Source organism: Pinus tabuliformis, chromosome 9 (genome assembly GCF_031772625.1).
Source record: "Pinus tabuliformis cultivar Carrire ecotype Pingquan chromosome 9, CPIR1, whole genome shotgun sequence".
Classification (NCBI taxonomy): Eukaryota; Viridiplantae; Streptophyta; class Pinopsida; order Pinales; family Pinaceae; genus Pinus; species Pinus tabuliformis.
In genome coordinates, this window is record NC_142307.1 from 1,856,063,955 (window position 1) to 1,856,086,970 (window position 23,016).

A 23,016-nucleotide genomic window follows, 5' to 3' on the forward strand; every position below is an offset into this window, starting at 1 on the left:
AAACAGAGCTAGAATGGAAAGAAGAACCACCTTTAAGGAGGAACCCTCAGCCTTAGATCAAAAGCTGGATGCTATTATCAGTGGCATGCACAGGCTGGGAGATAGAGTAGAAAGTGTTGAGAGGAAATCATCATGGGAAGGACAACAGTCCAATACCATAAGGAACCCAAATTTTAGGAAAACATAGAACACAAATGCTGGTAGGTCTAGCCCAGACCATGACGTAAGGCCCCCTTTTCATGAAAATTATGCGGAAGCCTCTACATCTAGTGAACCCACAGAGGACACTCACATGAACTTGGTAAATTCGAGGGCTGAGCAACAAATTTTCCTAACTCAACAAGACCAAGATGAGCATGACTTTAATCAATTTCAGACTAAGTCTGGTGAGTCTTTTGACTTTAAACAAGGCTATGATACTGTTGTGTATGAGGTCCACAAACAATATAAGATGAGAACTAGGACCATTGACATTCCTGAACCTAGCAAACCAAAGGATGGCAAACAACCCAACAAGATTAAAGGCAAGGCTGTCATAACAGAACCAGTTGATATACCTGTCCCAAACCCGCATCATGTGACTGTAGAGGACATAACAGAAGTGCAACCTTCTATTGATCAACCTCTCCCACCTCCTTCCTTGGAAAAGAACTCGAACAACGTTCCAAAAAGCCCTCCTAAAACTGAAAAACCGCAAGCAGTCACTTCCCATAACACTGATAAACAAGACCAAATTGCTGATACTCCAATGGAAAAAGGGAAGCTTGCCTCTCAAAATACTAAGACCCAATCTGAAAAATCATTTGACTTAGAGGCAAAAATAGGTAAACTGAAGATATCCATCCCCTTATCTGAACTTGCCAAACATGATGTGTATAGGCAACAAATTCAAAGGTCACTTCAAATGCCGGAGGTTAAGGATGATGTGAATGTTCTTGATGATCAACCTGAATTACTGTTCGGTCCAGAATTTAATGGAAAATCAACATATGGACCTGTTCTACCTTTTTATGTCAGTTTGCACATACATGACAAAGTCCTGCACAATGCTATGTTTGACTCAGGTGCTTCACACAACCTTATGCCCAAAGCTGTAATGGAAAAGCTGAACCTTGATGTTACAAGACCCTACAAAGATCTATTCTCCTTTGACTCAAGTCAAGTCAAGTGTTTAGGCCTCGTCAAAGACTTGTGTGTCTCCTTAGTCCAATATCCCAACAAGACAATCCTCATGGATGTGGTGGTTGCTGACATTCCACCAAACTACGGCATGCTATTGTCAAGATCTTGGGGAGCAAAACTCTAAGGGTCCCTCCAATTAGACCTCTCTTATGCCACTATATCTGTCTTTGGGCAACCAAAGAGACTATATAGAGAAGCAATGATGAAGTATGTAGTAACTAGTGAGGATAAGCCCCAAAATTTTCCTATTCACTCAATCCATTCTGATATGGATTCTTTTATTTTATTTAATGATGAAAAAAATCCTCTTATTGATGACAAGCCGTTGGCTTTAGAACTGAACACACACACCAATGAAGAACCGGTTGCCCATACTGATGAAACTGTCAAAACAACAGATGCAACCAGCATACAAGAAGAACCTCCCCAAATAAAATTTTCAAATCTGTCCACTACAAAAGTGACTGAAACTCTTGATATTAACCACAAGCAAGAAATCACATGGTATCTAGAGTTTGATGGCTCTGTCAACAAGTTAGGAGCAGGGGCAGGTGTCTGGATTCACAATACACATAACAATCATGCAGAATGCCATGCCTACAGACTGAACTTTAAATGCACCAACAACATGGCATAGTATGAGGCTCTCCTTTTAGGCCTTAAACTGCTCAAAGCTCTAGGAGCTGCAAAGGTGTCCATCCTAGGTGACTCCGATTTAATCATACAACAAATGAAAGGTAACTTTGTTACCAATGATAATAGAATGAGGGCCTATAGTACTGCTGCCACTAATATACTCAATGAATTCACTGAATCCAAGCTTGCCAAGATTTCAAGAGAGCATAACATTCATGCACACAGCCTAGCTACTTTTGCTAGTACATGCAAGCTCCCTTTTGAGCCAAATCACAATTTTACTGCTGAGATAAAACATAGGCCTACTATCCCAAATAATGTTAAAGATTGGCAAGTGTTCGAAAATGATGACCAAATTAACAACTTCCTCACTCTTGAGCATGAGTTTTCAAATATTAACATTGACATGGATGCCATGATAGATGAGCAACAACAAACAAATGAAAATCAGCAGGCTGTAACACCTGTAATAGCCAAATGAATGCTGAACCCAACTGTTTTTGACAATACAGACATAGAAGAGCTGAGACAAATGCATTTGGAGGAAATAGCCGAAACAGAGGCCGAGACCGTTGATCTAAAGAATAACTTTTCCCTGCTGGCCTCACTCCATTGGAAGATATGTTTGATGCAAATGATGTTCCCAAGAAGCCAAAAATGCAGCCCTTAAACAATGCTATAGAATAACATAACATCGGGACAGCAGAGAAGCCCAAAATGATCAAATTATCCAAAAATTTTCCACCCGATCAGAAGCCCAAATATGTTGATTTGTTCAAAGAATTCCAAGATGTATTTGCTTGGAGTTATGAGGACTTGAAGTCCTATGACACCTCAGTGATCCAACACACCATTCCTTTAAAACCAAACCAAAAGCCCTTCAAACAGAAACTGAGGAGAATCAATCCTATGCTTCTCCCTTTGATTGAAAAGGAAGTGAAAAGAATGTTTGAAGCAGGTATCATAACACCCATCAGATTTTCGGAATGGGTATCCAATCTTGTTCCTACAAGAAAGAAGACAGGTGAGATTAGGCTGTGTGTAGACCTAAGAAATTTAAATCAAGTCTCCCTAAAAGACCACTACCCCTTGCCAAAAATGGACCACATCCTACAAAGAGTAGTGGGGTCATCTAGAATCTCTTTGCTAGATGGCTTTTCAGGTTTTAATCAAATACTGGTTCACCCGGATGACCAAGACAAGACAGCCTTTACCACACCGTGGGGAACATTTAAGTATGTGAAGATGCCTTTCGGACTTAAAAACGCTGGGGCTACCTTTCAAAGGGCAATGAATATTGCATTCACGAAGGAAATACATGATTTCCTAGTTGTCTACCTTGATGACTTAACCCCTTTCTCTAAATCTGATCAAGAGCACCTAAAACATTTGAGGCAAATATTCATGACATGTAGGAAATATGGCATTTCTTTGAACCCCAAGAAGTCTCTCTTCGGCCTTGAAGAAGGCAAACTTCTTGGCCATATCATATCAAAGGACGAGATTAGAATTGATCCTGAAAGAATCCAAGCCATCCTCCAAGTCCCATATCCAAGAAACATAAAAGAGTTGCAAGCATTCCTTGGAAAAATCAACTTCTTGAGGAGATTTATTCCAAATCTAGCCAAGCTAATAAGACTGTTAAATAACATGTTAAAAGAGGATGCTAAGGTAAAATGGTCTCTTGAGACCAAGCAAGCCTTTGAGAGTATCAAAACTGCCTTAACACAAGCCCCTGTCCTCACAAGTCCACAATTTGATAGGGACTTTATCATATTTTCTTTTGCATCTGACCACACCATAACTACTATCCTTTTGCAAAAGGATGATCAGGGAAACGAAAAGCCAATTGCATTTTTCAGCTGAGCCTTAAGAGATGCCCCTTTGAAGTATCCAATCATGGAGAAGCAAGCCTATGCCCTGGTCAAAGCAATCAAAGATTTCCGAGTCTACATTTTATATTCACATGTGATTGCCTATGTCCCAAATGCTGTTGTAAAAGACATATTAACCCAAGAGGGATTAGAGGGCAAAAGAAGCAAATGGATTGCAAACATCCTTGAGTATGACATAGAAATAAAACCAACCAAGCTCATAAAGGGACAAGGTTTAGCCAAACTGATGTCCGAAGCAAACTTTCAAGCCTTAGACATTAACCAATTGGACAATGAACAGGAGCTGGCGACTCCACAGATCAGTGAAACCATTTTGCAATCCCCATGGTATGCTGATATATGCTTTGTATTGTTAAACCTGTTTGCTCCCCCAGGATTGTCCAGAACTAAGAAAGATTTTTAAGAATGAAAGCTTCAAAGTTTTGTGTCATAGATGGTGCTTTATTTTGGAAAAATCATGAAGGCATATTGCTTAATTGTTTAACCATGAATGAAACTAACAATGTCATGAAATAATTCCATGCAGGTGACTGTGGAGGACATCTATATTGGAAGTCCACTGCTGATAAAATTTTAAGGGCTGGTTTTTATTGGCCCTCTCTTTTTGCAGACGTAAGGAAGTTTGCCATTTCATGTCACAAATGCCAAATCTTTGAGGGCAAAAGAAAGCTATTGCCTCTGCCCCTTAACCCATCTCAACTGAAAAGCCTTTTCAACAATGGGGTCTTGACTTCATTGGAGAAATCCATCCCTCTTCCTCAGGCCAGCACAAGTGGATTCTAATAGCCACCGACTATTTCACCAAGTGGGTTGAAGCCATCCCATGCAGACAGGCCAATGACTCCATCATTATCCAGTTCCTTGAGTGCAATATCCTTTCTAGATTTGGTTGCCCTGAGAAGATCATTACTGACAATGCCGCTGCTTTTAAATCCAAAAAAATGATCAACTTTTTCCATAAATTTCACATCACCTTGGGGCATTCCACAACCTATTACCCCCAAGGTAATGGCTTGGCTGAGTCATCTAATAAGAGCTTGATTAATATCATAAAGAAAGTGCTAGAAGAAAACAAGAAGAACTGGCATAGAAAGCTCACAAATGCCCTGTGGGCAGACAGATTTTCAACAAAGAAATCCATTGGGATGAGCCCTTATGAGCTAGTATATGGCATGGAGGCCAGATTTCCTTCATCCATGGGCATCCCTACTATCAAACTGTTACAGGAGATTGAGGCTGAACCAAATGACATTCAACGAAGAATTAATCAGACCATTCACCTTCAGCAAACCAGAGAGCAAGTTTATGACAGAGCTCAGATTTTGCAAGAGAAGCTCAAAAAGATGTTTGATAAAAGAGCTAAGGTGGAAGATTTCTGTGTTGGCAACAAAGTTCTAAGGTGGGATTCACGAAGAGAAGACAAGGGAAAACATGCAAAATTTGATTTTTTATGGAAAGGGCCATTCGTTATTTCTGCTGTTTAGGGAAATAACACATATTTTCTCAAATCTGTAGAGGGCAGAACTGCTGAAGAAGGCCCTGTAAATGGCCGAATGTTAAAACATTACCATGATCCTTTTTAAGGGATACAATGCAGCTCTATATATATCTCTTTGTACATCGATATTTGTATATATCAGCACTTTGTTTTTATTTTTTGTATAAGCAGTCTGAGTGTTAGAGGAGCAGCAGCAAAGTTTGTGAAGACACAACCAATGCCAGTATTCCATTTTTAAAAGCTCTGTCTCAGCATTAATCTCAGCAAAACAACAACAGTAGCACTGTCATATCACAGAAATTCATGGTAAAAAAAAACTGTTTGCAGCGTGTAGTCTTCAGTCAAACAGTATCAATAAGAGAGGAGCATTTTTTTAGTTTCACATCAGCAACTGTTTCCAGATCAGAGGCTAAGGAAATACATCAATTCTGATCTATGTTTTGCATCTATTTCAAAGGAAATGCTCAAGCAACATTGTATATAATATCAAACACGCAGAAGAAAACAGGCAGTGCTATGTATTTCACAATATTTCAGTTGAGGAGAGGGCTGCTCACATTTTAAAATTTCACACTTTTAACAGCCAGCACAAAGAAAAGGTTTCAGTCTACAGCAATAATAGAAGATCAAGGCAGTCTGACCTGCTGTTCTTGGATTTTCACAAGGAAAAGCCATCCCCAAGTGGAGCCATTGTTAGCCTCCTGTTGCAACAGGTGTTCATCTTTCATGATTGACAGTTTTACATGCCAAATATGTCATACTTTGCATACTACAATGCTCCATATTTCCAGAAAGAGGTCAAAAAGAGACCATGAAAGTGTGCCAGTCTAAATGCCACTACTGTATTCCAAATTTTGATGATTTAACCATTTTTGAAGAATTTTCTGTTAAGGGAACTCCAAACAGCCTAATCTTGGTTTCCCTAGGTTTCAATTTCTTGTTTTAGAATATAGAGAATAAATATCTGTCCAAACAGTTTAATCTTGGCAGATTTGTAGATAGGTAGAGAATCAAAGGAGCCCAACTGCTTAATCTGGGCCCTTGGCAGAAATAAGTGTAGATTTAGATAGGAAGGCAGTCAAAAGAAAAATTGTAAAGCAGGGTCTGCAAGTCTAAGTGCACCCAAACCAAAAGGAAGAAAAAAATGCTAGGTAAGTAGGCTGGGTAGGTAGTTTTGAGGTTGCAGAATGTTGATTTGTGATCAGTTTTGTGTTTCAACGTGATATTGTACTTCAGATCACAGGTACAAGGCAGTCTTCATTTGGAGGAGCTCAAGCGAGGCATGGCTAACTCCCCTTTCTTCTCATTCCAAAAATCACTCACTAATTTCCTGAAGAGGTCAAGATCTGCTTGATACCTCTTAGCTTCATCATTTTTTCATATCATTTGCCTTGGTAAAGATCTGCATTACTCAAGGAATGTTCATACTTCCTCTATGAATCATTTTCCCCCTAAGTAGCCTAAGATTCACATACTTAGTGCTTTCTTATCACTTCATATTAACTGCTAATTTTACTATGTATCTCCCTATCTATCTCCCCTTCCCCTACTAAAAATATGTTAATAAATCCCCTTATGTACATATTCCCATCCCCTGGCACAATAGCCCTATAAATATCAGTTTGGGAAATGCCGAGTTCATCTGGGACTCAGCATTAGCCTTCCGCGTCCTAACCCTGGGATTAACTTGACATCTGGTTAAGTTAATAACCTTTTTCTCACCCCTTTACCCATAACATTTCATCATTTTTAACCTCTCGCGCTCACAGGTTCGGGCTTAGTTTAAAAATATTTGATTAAATTATGACCCCGGTGCTCAAACCATGAAAAACCCACAAAAAACCCACTAAACCAAAGTCTAACCCCCCCCCCCCCCCCCCGCGGCATTATACAAATTCGAATATTCGTGCGGGCCTCATCCATTATCCCTTCGTCGCCTCATCTGTTCCGCCAGCTGTCCGATCGCTCGCGCCCGAGATCTATGGTGGGCGGGTCCTTTCCCCTCCGAACCTATCGAGGGTTAGCGCCCGGGAGATGGGCGGTTTTACCGTTGTACTCCCGCCACATGTCGCCCTCTCGACTGTGGCGGAGTCCCCTCTGCCGAAACCACTTCTGCTCAAAGGTGGTGTGCCTGAAACCGGATACCATTTTTCCCCCCTCCTGCATTAGCACCACGTCATGCTGACGTCACCATCCCGCGTCGGCCTCCTGCCACCGTGAACCTGCCACGTAGCTGCCACCGTACTACCATGTCACCTCCTTCGTCGTACCACCACGTCACCCAGCCGTACTGCTAATGTTACCCCGCTGACGTCACCCTGCAACGTCACCGCCGTATTGGGACCCACCTGCTGATGTCATGCTGATGTCACCGTCAAAAAGTGCGAAAGGCGCAAATCACAGCCTAGGAAGCCCGGAATTAGAATCTGAGGCAGTTTTTCATGCGCGATTAGCGCCTTGCGCTAATCGCGCATGGCTATGGGAAATAGGCCAAAATGGAAAAACCCTTTGTGACTCGGCCTCTAGCAAGCCCGAAAGGCGCAAAATGACCAGAATTTCTTCGCGAAGCATTCAGAAAGGGGCAAACACAATTTTTAAAGCAACAAAGGGCTGAACAGCAGCCATTAAAGTCGATGAGACAGTCTAAAGCACTCAAAAGACATTAAAGACTCCAGGTTCAACGCCAAAGCAGACCAAGGAAGCGGAAAAGAGTATCAGTTAAATGTTTTTTAATGGAAATCCTTTTTCCCAATATAGGTGAACATTGAATGAGCTCCAACAAAGTCAAAGAAAGCGGTGGAGCTATATCGAGGCTCTCCCATCACAGTTAATGCACCTCAAAACCACTCAACAGCAATGGATCGAAACCCGAAGCATAGTTATGGCTAAGTGACCAGTACAGAGCCATAAAGGCAATACATTAATTCCTTTTTGTTACAGCTGCACCCAGCACAGCTCGAGGATATTTTCCCGCATTTATTTCAGACATGTGTTAGGTTTAGGGCATTTATTACAGCAGATCTATCTGAGATCTGATTAGTGTAGATATTTTGCTTATATAAACAACCCTAATTCATTGTTTAGAGGGTTGTTAGTTGATTGTATAGAAAAAGGGAGACTCGCTCTGTGGACATGAGGTTTTACTTAATCAAAGATTGCTGAAAAGCTTGGAGGAATGACTGTGTGCTGTGTATTAATGGTCTGAAGAATTGAATGTGGAATTCTTGTGCTGCAACATAATGAAATAAGTGTTTCTTACCTCTGTTTCAATTTCATATATGTTTTCATACTTGTATACCATCTAAATAGCAGAAAGAAAGATTAGCTCAGAACTGGTTTAATTGCCCTCTATGCTCAATTTCTACTGTTTCTTTATGTTTTCATCTGGATTAGTAATGAATATGAATTCCTTGTGGCTCATATTTTCCCTAATTCACTCATGTTTGACAGTTATCTAGGGATTCTTCACTGCTCCTAGATAGAGCTCATTCGCCATCCCTCTGCTAAGGTGAAAGAGAGATTCTTAACTGCCTCTCGTTCCTAGCCCTCATTTCATCCTTTTAAGCTTGAATCATTATTTCATGTGCAGCTAGCTTGCTCCATATTCCTTCTTGTGACCAAGAAAACGCACCAGCACTCTTACTCCATGACTCCACGCCCAATGGTTCTAAAACCTTCATGCTATCTCTGCCTCTCTACTTAAAAGCATCAATCTTCCCACCAAAATCAAAACAAAACCCCTTGAACTCAATAACTAGCCTAAAATCATCTTCAACAAAGCTAAATCAGAAATAGAGAGCCCTCTCTGATTGCAGGTGGGCTAGAACCTTCAGTCTAAAGATTGGTTTGTGGTTACCTCGGCCATATCCTTTCACGAGCTTAAGGACAACCTAAGTGATAACAGGCTCAACGGTTAACCGCTTGGGCGTTAGACGGGAGGTCTTGGGATCAAACCTCACCACCTCTAAACAAATTTTAATATGTGCCCAACAAACCTTTGCTGACGTCACCCTGGGCCACGTGGCGGCCTCCGAGCCTGCCACGTGGCAACCTGTGATTGGCTGCCCAAAAAGGAATATTCCTTGGAATATTCTGTGGAATATTCTTTTTTTAATTTTTTTTTTTGAAAAATTCAAAAATTAAGGGTTATTGGGCGATTTTGTTTTTGGCATAACTTTCTCATACGGTGACCATTTTTTGAACTGTTCATGGCGCTGGAATTAGGAGGATGAGCACTTTCCAGTCGTTCAACTTTGAACCAGTTCTGAGCACTTTCATTTTTGAGCATTTTACGACACTTAGGACATGAGCACCTGATCACGCCTCCCCATTGGGAAGCTTTTGGACCCCAAAAGCCTTCAACTACCTGTTAAAGAGGTGAGGGTACAACTCCCTTACTCTGTCCACCTCCATCCACTTTGCCTTGTTCGGTTCGCTGCCTTTGAAACCAACCCGCACATAATCTACATTGCCACTCCTTGAAGTGCGTGTCCTTCTGTCAAGGATTGTATCTTATTTTAGTTCATCTAAGAATTATGGCGAGAAATCTTCTATAGATGGCAGTTGAACAACACTTTCATGATCAACAATCAAAGGAGGTTCATACAAACGTAAGTTCTCCACATTAACAACAGAATAAATTTGCATGTAGGAAGGAAAATCTAATTGAAAAGCATTATTTCCAACCTTCTTGAGGATTTTGAATGGACCATAACGAATAGGCTTCAGCTTTTTACCTTCTCCTTTCCTCCTTTCCTTACTAATGTACAGCCATACCTCATCCCCTTCTTGAAACTTGTGATCGACTCTATGCTTGTCGTGTCTTTCCTTGTACTTGCCTTGACTCTTCTCAAGCTGTTCTTGAATTTGCTGATGTATTTGCTGAATTCTTTCAATGAATGAACGAGCTTTGTCAATATCACTATGTCCCTAAATGGCGACATCTTTCTCAAGAATGAAATCAAGAGGTGATTTTGGCAAGTAACCAAAACAAGCTTCAAACGGTGAGGTGTTTGTGGAAGAGTACTTGACACGATTGTAAGCATGCTGTATGTCGTGCAAATGTTCATCCCAAAGCTTGGGATGCTTGCTGCAATAACCTCTCAAGGGGTGCACAATGGTTCTGTTCACAACTTCTGTTTGTCCATCTGTTTGCGGATGGAAAGAAGTACTTTTCTTCAACTTTGTGTCCATCATCTCCCATAGGTTGGACCAAAAATTCCCCACAAATCTGGAATCCCTGTCACTAATAATGGAAGTAGGCAAACCAAAGTGAATCCATACATGATGAAAAAATAATTCAGCAGTTTGTTCAACAGTTATAGTTTTCTTACAAGGCATAAGTATACACATTTTGCTAAAACGATCAACTACTACATATAAATAATCATGCTGCTTTCTAGATTTTGGCAAACCTCCTACAAAATCCATAGAGATGCTCTCCCATGGTCTAGAAGGTACCGGCAAAGGAGTATACAAGCCAAGCTTCCTATTACTAGGCTTGCTTGTAGCACATAATGAACAACCTCTTATGAACCTTGAAACAGAATCTACCATGTGAGGCCAATAAAAATACCTCTGTAGATGTGCAATTGTTTTGCTTACACCAAAATGGCCAGCAATAATAGAAGAATGAGCTTCTCTTATGGCATTTATTCTCTCCCCCTGTGGTATACACAACTTTCCCAAATGAAACAACAAATTATTATGCATGTGATAGTCATTTTCCTCTACATGATTCCCTTTACTCAAGTTAGCATACACATCTTTAAAGTCATCATCAGATGCATATTGTTCTATGTAACTATCATGTACAATGGAATCATTCTTAAGTAAAGTAACAACACCAATAATAGACCTTGAAAGCATATCAACAACTTATTCAGAGTACCTTTCTTGTACCTTATTACCAAATGGAACTGTTGCAAGAAGCCCATCCATCTGAAGTGTCGTGACTGTTGTAACTTCCTTTGTAATTGCAAGTACTGTAAGGGATGATGGTCGGTATGTATAACAATTTCTTTGCCCATCAAATAGTGTTTCCACTTTTTGACGCTTTGTACCAATGCATACAACTCCTTATCATATGTAGGATAATTTACAACAACACCATTAAAAGTTTCAGAATGAAAAGCAATAGGCTTACCATGCTGTAGAAGAACTACACCCATGGCATAATCACTAGTATTAGTTTGTATCTCAAATGGTTGTCACAAATCCGATAATGCAAGGACCGAAGCTGAACTAATCTTCTCTTTCAAAGACTCGAAAGCTTTTTGCTGCTTGCCTCCCCATTGGAAAGCATGCTTCACACTTGTCACTGCATGCATAGGAGCAGCTATAGAAGAGAAGTTAGAGATGAACTTCTTCCAATATTGAGCTGCACCCAAAAAACTTCTTAACTCTGTTATGGATTTGGGAGTAGGCCAATTCACAATAGCCTCTAGTTTAGCAGGATGTATTCTCAAAGCACCTCCTCCTACTATGTGTCCCAAATAAACCAAAGAAGTCTTTCCAAATTCACACTTTGACATTTTAAGAAATAACTGATTCTTCTTCGAAACATCAAGTACTTTCCTAACATGCATGACATGATCTTCTCTAGACTTGCTGAAAATTAAGATGTCATCTAAGTAGACAATAACGAAATCATCAAGAAAAGGATGCAAGACATCATCCATTACCCACATGAAAGTTGCAGGTGCATTGCACAAACCAAACGGTATCACAAGCCACTCAAAGAGTCCTTGTTTGGTTTTAAAGGCTGTCTTCCAAATGTCACTTTCTTCAATTCTTACTTGATGATATCCATTGCGCAAGTCTAACTTAGTGAAATATCGAGCATCTTTTAGCTGGTCTAGCAAATCATCTATTCCTGGGAGTGGGTAACGATTCTTTACCGTTATCTTGTTCAAGGCCCTGAAATCAACACACATATGCCAAGTGCCATCTTTCTTTGGAATCAATACAATCGGTGACCCACATGGCGAAGTACTTGGTCTTATGAAACCCTTTTCCAACAAGTCCTTGATTTGCTTCTTTATTTCAGCATTCTCCATAATAGACATGCGGTACATGCCTATGTTTGGAAGAGGACAATCTGGATGCAAATGGATTTCATGCTGAATCTCCCTCTTAGGAGGAAAACCTGTTGGCTCCTGAAACATCTCATGATATGCATCAACTACATCATACAATTCTGACTTAAGTTTTGGATCACAATTGTCAAATGACTCATGATTCACATCAACCTTGGGCTTAATCATAAGAAGAATAAAATTCTTATTTGAATTGACCAGCCTTTTTACCTGTCCAGCATTCACCATCGCTATATTTGTCTTCTTGCGATGAGCTCTAACAATGAACTCCTTGCCATCTTTGAAAAGATGATATTTGTTTTCATGGTGATGAAAGATAGCTTTCCTGTCAAGCAAGTAAGGACTTCCCAAAACAATTCCTGCTATATCAAAAGGTACCACATCAAGTTCAACTGTGTCAATAAAATGTGCAGTAATTGCAAAGTGCAATGTGCACTTTCTTGAAACTTGTAAATTTTCATCCTTGCAGATCCATCCAACTGGATATGGCTTCGGATGTGGAACGGTCTCAAGTTTAAGCTGCTTGACCAAGTCCTCTGATATAAGCTTTGCTTGTGACCCACTATCAAAAAGTGTGTCAATTTTAGTATGTTTTGAAATCACCCTCACATGAAACAGTTCAATTCTTTCTTCCTCATTAGGAGCTTGTACATGGCAGTTTCAGGTACTAGTGCTGGCTTGAGTTTCCATTTTTTTTTCCTTCAAGTTTTTCAAACCCATGGCTGAAATTTTGGTTTCATCACCTGAATCATCCCCTAAATCCTGTGGTGTAGATGTAGTAGCAGCAATTTTCTGTTTCCCTTTGGATTTGTTAAATTGAGGTCTTTTTTCAGGATGTAATTTCCAACAGTTTTTCTCCTCATGGCCTGGTTTAGAACAATGTTTACAGATCACTTTCTCACTCTCCTGTTTGACAGATGCATTCTTTTTTCCCTTTCCCTTGGAGGCTTTTTCTTTGTTTTTCCCCTTGGGGGGATTGTTTCTACCCTCTTCAAATGTCTTTTTTCCCCTTGCCTCTAAATGGGTATCTTGGACACAAACCTCGTCCAGGCTAGTAGGGTTAAACATCAAGATGGTGTGTCTAAGGTAGCTATGCAAGCCACTAATGTATTTCAGCAAGGTTTCCTGGGTCTGTAAATCTACCCCTAACAAGAGAGCTCTTCTCCTGAATTCTTGGGTGTAGTCTTGGACATTCTGACCCTTAAGTTGTCTGAAATTTTGCCCGTTCATAATGGCTTTCTGCATGTGAGCAAGAGGATAAAACTGTTTTTTAATGGCTAACAGAAATTCAGGCCATGTTAAGGTAACCTTACCAAATTTCTTGATCTCCTCTTTAGTCTTGGCCTCCCACTAGACCAATGCTACTCCATCCATTCTCAAAGAAGCCAACTGAATCTTGGTGGCATCATCATGCATATTCTGGATCCTCAAGTAAACTTCCAACTGCCTAATCCAGTTGTCAAGCTTTTCTGCATTCACTTCACCATTAAACATAGGTAATTCGAATTTTACATCAAGCTTCAAAAAAGGACTTTTTCCAGAGGATCTATGCTTATGCACAGAAGAAGAAGACAAGGATGAAGAGGACAAATATAGCGATGGTGAATGCAGGACAGGTAAAAAGGCTGGTCAATTCAAGTAAGAATTTTGTTCTTCTTATGATTAAGCCCAAGGTTGATGTGAATCATGGGTCATTTGACAATTGTGATCCAAAACTTAAGTCAGAACTGTATGATGTAGTTGATGCATATCATGAGATGTTTCAGGAGCCAATAGGTTTGCCTCCTAAGAGGGAGATTCAACATGAAATCCATTTGCATCCAGATTGTCCTCTTCCAAACATAGGCATGTACCGCATATCTATTATGGAGAATGCTGAAATAAAGAAGCAAATCAAGGACTTGTTGGACAATGGTTTCATAAGGCCAAGTACTTCACCATGTGGGTCACCGATTGTATTGATTCCAAAGAAAGATGGCACTTGGCGTATGTGTGTTGATTTCAGGGCCTTGAACAAGATAACTGTAAAGAATCGTTACCCACTCCCAAGGATAGATGATTTGCTAGACCAACTGAAAGATGCTCGATATTTCACTAAGTTAGACTTGCGCAGTGGATATCATCAAGTAAGAATTGAAGAAAGTGACATTTGGAAGACAGCCTTTAAAACCAAACAAGGACTCTTTGAGTGGCTTGTGATGCCGTTTGGTTTGTGCAATGCACCTGCAACTTTCATGCGGGTAATGGATGATGTCTTGTGTCCTTTTCTTGATGATTTCGTTATTGTCTACTTAGATGACATATTAATTTTCAGCAAGTCTAGAGAAGATCATGTCATGCATGTTAGGAAAGTACTTGATGTTTTGAAGAAGAATCAGTTATTTCTTAAAATGTCAAAGTGTGAATTTGGAAAGACTTCTTTGGTTTATTTGGGACACATAGTAGGAGGAGGTGCTTTGAGAATAGATCCTGCTAAAATAGAGTCTATTGTGAATTGGCCTACTCCGAAATCCATAACAGAGGTAAGAAGTTTTTTGGGTGTAGCTCAATATTGGAGGAAGTTCATCTCTAACTTCTCTTCTATAGCAGCTCCTATGCATGCAGTGACAAGTGTGAAGCATGCTTCCAATGGGGAGGCAAGCAGCAAAAAGCTTTCGAGTCTTTGAAAGAGAAGATTAGTTCAACTCCGGTCCTTGCATTACCGGATTTGAGACAGCCATTTGAGATACAAACTGATGCTAGTGATTATGCCATGGGTGCAGTTCTTCTACAACATGGTAAGCCTATTGCTTTTCATTTTGAAACTTTTAATGATGCTGTTGTAAATTATCCTACATATGATAAGGAGTTGTATGCATTGGTACAAAGCGTCAAAAAGTGGAAACACTATTTGATGGGCAAAGAAACTGTTATACATACCGACCATCAGCCCTTACAGTACTTGCAATTACAAAGCAAGTTACAACAGTCACGACACTTCAGATGGATGGGATTCTTGCAACAGTTCCATTTGGTAATAAGGTACAAGAAAGGTACTCTGAATAAAGTTGCTGATATGCTTTCAAGGCCTATTATTGGTGTTGTTACTTTACTTAAGAATGATTCCATTGTACATGATAGTTACATAGAACAATATGCATCTGATGATGACTTTAAAGATGTGTATGCTAACTTGAGTAAAGGGAATCATGTAGAGGAAAATGACTATCACATGCATAACAATTTGCTGTTTCATTTGGGAAAGTTGTGTATGCCACAGGGGTAGAGAATAAATGTCATAAGAGAAGCTCATTCTTCTCTTATTGCTGGCCATTTTGGTGTAAGCAAAACAATTGCACATCTACAGAGGTATTGTTATTGGCCTCACATGGTAGATTCTGTTTCAAGGTTCATAAGAGGTTGTTCATTATGTGCTACAAGCAAGCCTAGTAATAGGAAGCTTGGCTTGTATACTCCTTTGGTGGTACCTTCTAGACCACGGGAGAGCATCTCTATGGATTTTGTAGGAGGTTTTCCAAAATCTAGAAAGCAGCATGATTATTTATATGTAGTAGTTGATCGTTGCACTACATACAACATGCTTACAATCGTGCCAAGCACTCTTCCACAAACACCTCACCGTTTGAAGCTTGTTTTGGTTACTTGCCAAAATCACCTCTTGATTTCATTCTTGAGAAAGATGTCTCCATTGAGGGACATAGTGATATTGACAAAGCTCGTTCATTCATTGAAAGAATTCAACAAATACATTAGCAAATTCAAGAACAGCTTGAGAAGTGTCAAGGCAAGTACAAGGAAAGACACGACAAGCATAGAGTCGATCACAAGTTTCAAGAAGGGGATGAGGTATGGCTGTACATTAGTAAGGAAAGGATGCAAGGAGAAGGTAAAAAGCTGAAGCCTATTCGTTATGGTCCATTCTGTTAGGTAAACTTGACTCAGGATAGAGTCAAAGTTGACCAGGTTAAACAATGATGGTTTTGGGGTACATGGTATTGTGCACCCATGGTATTTTGCCCGTGATATTATATGTAATGGAGCTTATAAAAGGCTAGAAGGACTTCATTGTAATGCAAGACCTGGAGGTGAGTGGTGAAAGCTCACTTGGTCAGATTGGCTAGGGTTTTGGTCAATGCTAATGAGATCTTATTAGGTTGGGTTTTACCCCAGATTTGGGGTTTTCCCGAATAAACATGCGTGTTTATGTGTTTATGGTTGTTGCTGGTTTTTTCTTATATTTATTCCTCTCAGTAATTATTTATGTCATGCAGTAAATTTCTTAACAACTGGTATCGGACCCAGATATTGGCTTCAAAGGGATTCTTTGATGCCAGGGGTTTATAGTGGCTGATGAGATCAATGCAGCCATTTTACAGATCTAGGTCTAGAAAATAATGGTGGAACAATCATACGCGGAAGAACCTCGAGGAGAATTTGCGATATTTACTGGTTTGGAACATGCTGACGAATTGTTCGGGATTCATGCAGCTATTTAAAGAAGGTTGAGAAATACCTTTGGTAATATTAAAATTCAAGGCTGATTTTGTTGGGAGCTTTTTTGTAGAGAATCGATAAGGGATATTCCCTATGTGTTCTATGCCGTGTTGAAAGATGGAGTAGGCGTGGGCTGCATGCAGGTCATCAGAAGAAAATTGTTCACGCAACTTCGAAAATTGTTCGTTTTCTGCTACGTGAGGCGCCACTAGTGCTGGAATCTATGAGGTTCTCCCAGTTGGAGTGGTTTGATAGAAGTTTTTGAGCAAATCAAATTGAAAGAGGATGGATGGCAGCATCAATAAACAAAAAAAAAATTTATGAAGTCATGTAAATGGGCATACTACTGTAAGACCTGATAAGGCATGTGTACCCTCGGTAAAGTCTGGGTTAAACCTAGGTGATAGAGGGGATGTCGGGTTAACAATACCCCAGGTAAAAACTCTGAGGGGGGTAAGAGCTAGAGTGAGCAGGATTGTCTCACTTAGCAGGTTTGGTTGGAGTTAGTCAAGGAACCCCAAGTCAAGTTTAAGGGGGGAATATTGTTAGGTAAACTTGACTCAAGATAGAGTCAAAGTTGATCAGGTTAAACAGTGATGGTTTTGGGGCACATGGTATTGTGCACCCATGGAGTTAGTCAAGGAACCCCAAGTCAAGTTTAAGGGGGGAATATTGTTAGGTAAACTTGACTCAGGATAGAGTCAAAGTTGACCAGGTTAAACAGTGATGGTTTTGGGGCACATGGTATTATGCACCCATGGTATTTTGCCCGTGATATTATATGTAATGGAGCTTATAAAAGGCTGGAAGGACTTCATTGTAATGCAAGACCTGGAGGTGAGTGGTGAAGGCTCACTTGGTCAGATTGGCCAGGGTTTTGGCCAATGCTAATGAGATCTTATTAGGTTGGGTTTTACCCTGGATTTGGGGTTTTCCCAGATAAACATTTGTGTTTATGTGTTTATGGTTGTTGCTGGTTATTTTTATATTTATTCCTCTCAGTAATTATTTATGTTATGCAGTAAATTTCTTAACACATTCAAAATCCTCAAGAAGGTTGGAAATAATGCTTTTCAATTAGATTTGCCTTCCTACATGCAAATGTATTCTGTTGTCAATGTGGAGAACTTACGTTTATATGAACCTCCTTTGATTTCTGATCATGAAAGTGTTGTTCAGCTGCCATCTATAGAAGATTTCTCGCTAGAATTCTTAGATGAGCTGAAAGAAGATACAATCCTTGACAGAAGGACACACACTTCAAGGAGGGGCAATGTAGATTATGTGCGGGCAGGTTTCAAAGGCAGCAAACCGAACAAGGCAAAGTGGATGGAGGTAGACAGAGTGAGGGAGCTGTACCCTCAGCTCTTTAACAGGTAGTTGAAGGCTTTTGGGGTCTAAAAGCTTCCCAATGGGGAGGCGTGATCAGGTGCTCATGTCCTAAGTGTCGTAAAATGCTCAAAAATGAAAGTGCTCAAAACTGGTTCAAAATTAAATGAATGGAAAGTGCTCGTCCTCCTGATTCCGGCGCCATGAACGGTTCGAAAAACGGTCGCTGTATGAGAAAGTTATGCCAAAAACAAAATCGCCCAATAACCCTTAATTTTTGAATTTAAAAAAAAATAAAATAAAAAAAAGAATATTCCACAGAATATTCCTTGGAATATTCCAAGGAATATTCCTTTTTTGGCAGCCAATCACAAGTTGCCACATGGCAGGCTCAGAGGCCGCCACGTGTCCCAGGGTGACGTCAAATATAGCGATGGTACATATAAATAATTACCTTCAACATATACACATGTCATGATACCACGACTACATAATGCACATACATAGCACCACATGCCTGCAACACAACGTGTATGACATGCACACACTACCACATGTACACCAGTACCATATGTACAACATGTACACAGTACCACCTGTACACAACACTACCTGCACAACATGTGCACAACATCACATGTACACGACACCACCTGCACAATGTGTACACAACACCATATGTACACAGTGCCACCTATACAATGTGTACATAATACCGCATGTACACAACACCAAATGTATGACATGTACACAACGCCACATGCACAAAATGAACACAACACCACTTGCACACAAAACCACATGTACAACATGGACACAACAACACGTGCGCACAACACCACATGTACAGTGATGCACACAAAACCATTTGTACATAGTACCATATGTACAACATGCACAAGACCATATGTACATAGCACTGCATATACAACATGTAAATAACATCATATGTACATAGTACCACATATCCAACATGTGCACAACACCATATGCACACAACACCACATATCCAACATGCGCACAATACGATATGTACACAACACCGCATATCCAACATGTACATATCACCATATATACCCAGCATTACATATGTAATATACACACAACACCATATATACAACATGCATACAACATCATATGTACACACTACTACATATACAACATTACACGTCACCATAGGTACAATCACTGAATATAAAACATGCACGACATATACACAAAAACAGAACTACATATCCAAAACCATATTGCCTCTACCAAGCAACTTTTCTTCCAGTGTTTCTCTGCCATCCATGCTTATCATAGCATGTCGCAAAGCACATAGTTTTCATTCCACTGATGTATCCTTCAACGTTACCTGTCATAACATAAACATAGGCATACTACAAGCATACAATATCAATTCATATCTACATGACACTGACCTCATATATTTTTCATGACTACTCTTCCCACTTGATTCCTCATAAACTAGGAAGCTCTTCATGTCATTCACATGAATAAGCAATCATTCCTCCAGAAGAATGATTCCTAATGACCCTGTTGGACAACATACATACATACATACATATAAATATTAGCATTAAATAATTATGATCCTATAATACAACGACATATCTACATACATACATACATGTATATATATAAACATTAACATAAAACAATCATGATCCCTAATGACCTTGTCAGATAACAACGCACATGCATACATATATGCATATAAACATTAACATAAAGCAATCATGATCACAACATAATTACTAGATATCATAAGGCCAAGATTAAGAGAATTTCCTTTATTTGTTCACAACATGCACAACATTGAGAACAATGTCAACCCAATTGCATATTTGCGGGGCGTGGAGGAAGGTAGAGGAGGAGAACGACTAACTTGAAACAATGGTCTAGGGTTTGAGAGCTTCAACGATGGAGGCCTTCCCATTAGCCTCATCAGGCGATGTAACTGCGTGCAACTCACCTTCTCGGGCGTTTACTCTCTCACATTCTGTCTGACCACTTTCGTTTGTAGACCATCCGGACCGTTCGCGACAACCTGCACTGTACACCTCAATGGCCTGAAATTTGTTAGCTGGGGAATTTCTTGGGACGGTTATTATTCCGTTGCCGGTTAGCATGGAGGGCGACATAGTCGATTCCTTTGAGGATCCTTTAGAACTGGACCCCAACTGGTTTGTTTTCTCTTCACAATTGCCAGTCACCTGCTCGAACATCTCATTGGACATTCCATCAACCCTAGCCAACACACCTAGGGTTTACTCGGTGCCAGAATATCTTGCCTTCACCATTTCAGCTCAACAGTCTCATCCTTTACCTGGGCCGTCATCCTCCACTTTGCCATTTTTTGGTTTCCCTGAAGCGGTGTATTTCCCACCTGAATCTGACCTCCCCTCACTCTCCCCAACCTCCCTACAGTTTATCTCATCCTGTCTTAACCTGCCTACACCCTTGTACCCTTTGAATTCCACTCCATATTTTCTGCTGGAATCATATCACATCCCTCTCCCACACCCTGCTACCCCCTCCTCCCTTTCCCGACCCTTCCACCTCTGGCTGCTTTGCAGATTCATCCCCTCCCCATTTGGGTGTGACCAGAAACCCTTGCACGGAGGCCGACGCGATCCATTCTCACTTTGAATAGACTAGACCACCCCTAAAATATCAGGGGCATCTTGCCAAGCATTTCAAAGGGGTGAAGGAGAGAAATAAGAAGATATATCTCACATCTGGAGTCGACATTCAAATGGGGGAAGTTTTGGATACCTCCGACCGTGTTCTGGTTGGCTGTGTTAGGGGTAGGGCATATTCGGTTGCGTGATTGAAGCAACGGGTTCTGGAGATATGGGGGTAGGTCCTCACTGAATTTCCATCGGTGGTTACCTTCTCTCGTGGATGGTTTGCTTTGTGATTTCAGTGGCCCGAGTTTATACCTTGGGTTTTATCTAAACACTAGCACATCAAATTGACTCTGGTTCTCCTCAAATGATGGAGCCCCCTTTCTTATCTTGAGTGAGAACATATTGGGGTCGGACCCATTTGGGTCAGATTGCCTGGTCTCCCCCTACACTTCCGATTAGAAGATGTTTTCAACTGGAATGGGAATTCCCTCAGTAGATACATGGATTATTAAAAATCTTATATGTTGACTGGGAATATGTCCATGGATCGCATCCTCGTTTACCTTGACACCAGGGAGGGTTCAGAGGAGAGTATGAAACTGCATTGGAGGGACATGTGCAGGCTATAGATTTTGGACTATGAGGGGGTTCCTTATCGATGCAGGAGATGTCACAAGATCAGACATCTTTATAAATACTGTCCCCTACTTGCATCTAGATTTTCTTCGGTTTCACGACCTGAACAAGCTACTGCAATCCCAAAACTTGATGGATTCTCAGGCAAATCGTGGCACTGGCACTCGCAAGGAGAAGATTCCCCCCCCATCCCCACGTATCACCAGATCATGTGCCCCTGCGGCGATGACTTCCTTTGTTGTGGGTACCATCTCTAACCCTCCATCTCTTTAATTATTTTCATCTGTTTACTCTCCTTGCACTTCATTTTGTCATGTTGGTCCTGTGCATTGTTCTCCCTCTGTTGTATGTACATTATTCCCATCTGCACCTATTTTTTCCCACTCCTACCATCACTGAGATACTAGATCCACTCTCCCACACAGAGCCTTCCATTGATGCTAGTATGGGACACTATTATAACCTTCGGTCTTTGTCTCGCATACCCCTGGGGGATGGTAGTGGAATTGGTATTACTCCCTTACCTCTGCACTCCAAGGCTGCCCATGGTAGACAATCCAACATCTCTAAAGCCATTCTCTAGGTTGGACTGGATGTGGCTAAAGGGTGGCAACAACCCATTGATAAGGTCCTTAAAGAATTGACCTCCCCCCTTGGTTCATCAGAGCTAATGTATACTCAGAAAAGATTGGAAGGGAGCTGAGGATTATTAACGTTTATAGACCATGTATCAAGGATCACTTTATGGCAACAATTACTTGATTTTGACTACTTCAAAGTTGAGAACATCATTATAGGGGGGGATCTCAATTTCTCTCTTGGACATGCCAAATCTTGGGGCATGAATGCTCAGATTGACTTGTTATCGAATGGGATCTTGTCCCTGCTGGAGGATCACCAGATGATTGATATACCCATGCCCTGCTTAAAACCCACCTGGCGAAATCGAAGGATTGAGGATGCTACATTAGCTAGAAGATTGGATTGTTTTCTGGTTAAGGAGACTTTATTGGATCAATTTCCCCTTTGTCGTCAATGGGTGGGATCAGGAGGATTGTCAGATCACCTTCCCATTTATCTGGAGATTGTGGGTGATGAATGAAAACCCAATGCACCATTCAAGTTCAATTATACTTGGCTTAAAGATGATAGTTATATATAGATGATCACTCAGAATTGGAAATCCATTACAACTTAGCTGAGCCTATCATCCTCCGCGGTATTTGCAAATAAAATGGTAATCCTAAAATAGAAAACAATTAATTAGGAAAAGAATAAAAGGATCAAAGATGCGCAGATCTTGAGAGACACAGAACAATAAATTGAACAATTGAGTGGCTCAGAGATTCGAGGGTTTGTTTCTAGTGATGCTAAAGATTTTTTTTTCCAACTTGAGATTGAGCAGAATAGGATCTTGAAAGATAGGGAGGAAACTTGGTGACTCCGTAGTAGGGCCATATGGTTAAAGGAGCGGGATGAGAACACCAAGTTCTATCATCCTGTTGAAAATGGGCGCCGGGCCATTAATACCATCTGGTGACTTGTGGATGAGGAGGGTACTCACACAAAGACCTTCCATGAATTGGCCAACCTTGGTATTTCGCACTTTGGAA

The 23,016-nt window shown here is 40.6% G+C and overlaps 1 protein-coding gene across 2 annotated transcripts in view; it reads right to left on the reverse strand.

Annotated features, from left to right (window-relative positions):
- Positions 1-23,016, reverse strand: part of LOC149156279 (subtilisin-like protease SBT3.15) — a 43,226-nt gene that overhangs the window by 15,001 nt on the left and 5,209 nt on the right. The window contains exon 4 of one of the 2 annotated variants that reach the window (XM_089443114.1): positions 19,464-19,670. The exons of the other annotated variant lie outside the window; for it this stretch is intronic. Within the exon in view, the coding sequence (XP_089299240.1) occupies positions 19,619-19,670 (52 nt within the window). The 3' untranslated portion in view covers positions 19,464-19,618. Of the gene's footprint in view, positions 1-19,463; positions 19,671-23,016 lie in introns of those variants that run through there. 2 annotated transcript variants of the gene reach the window in all.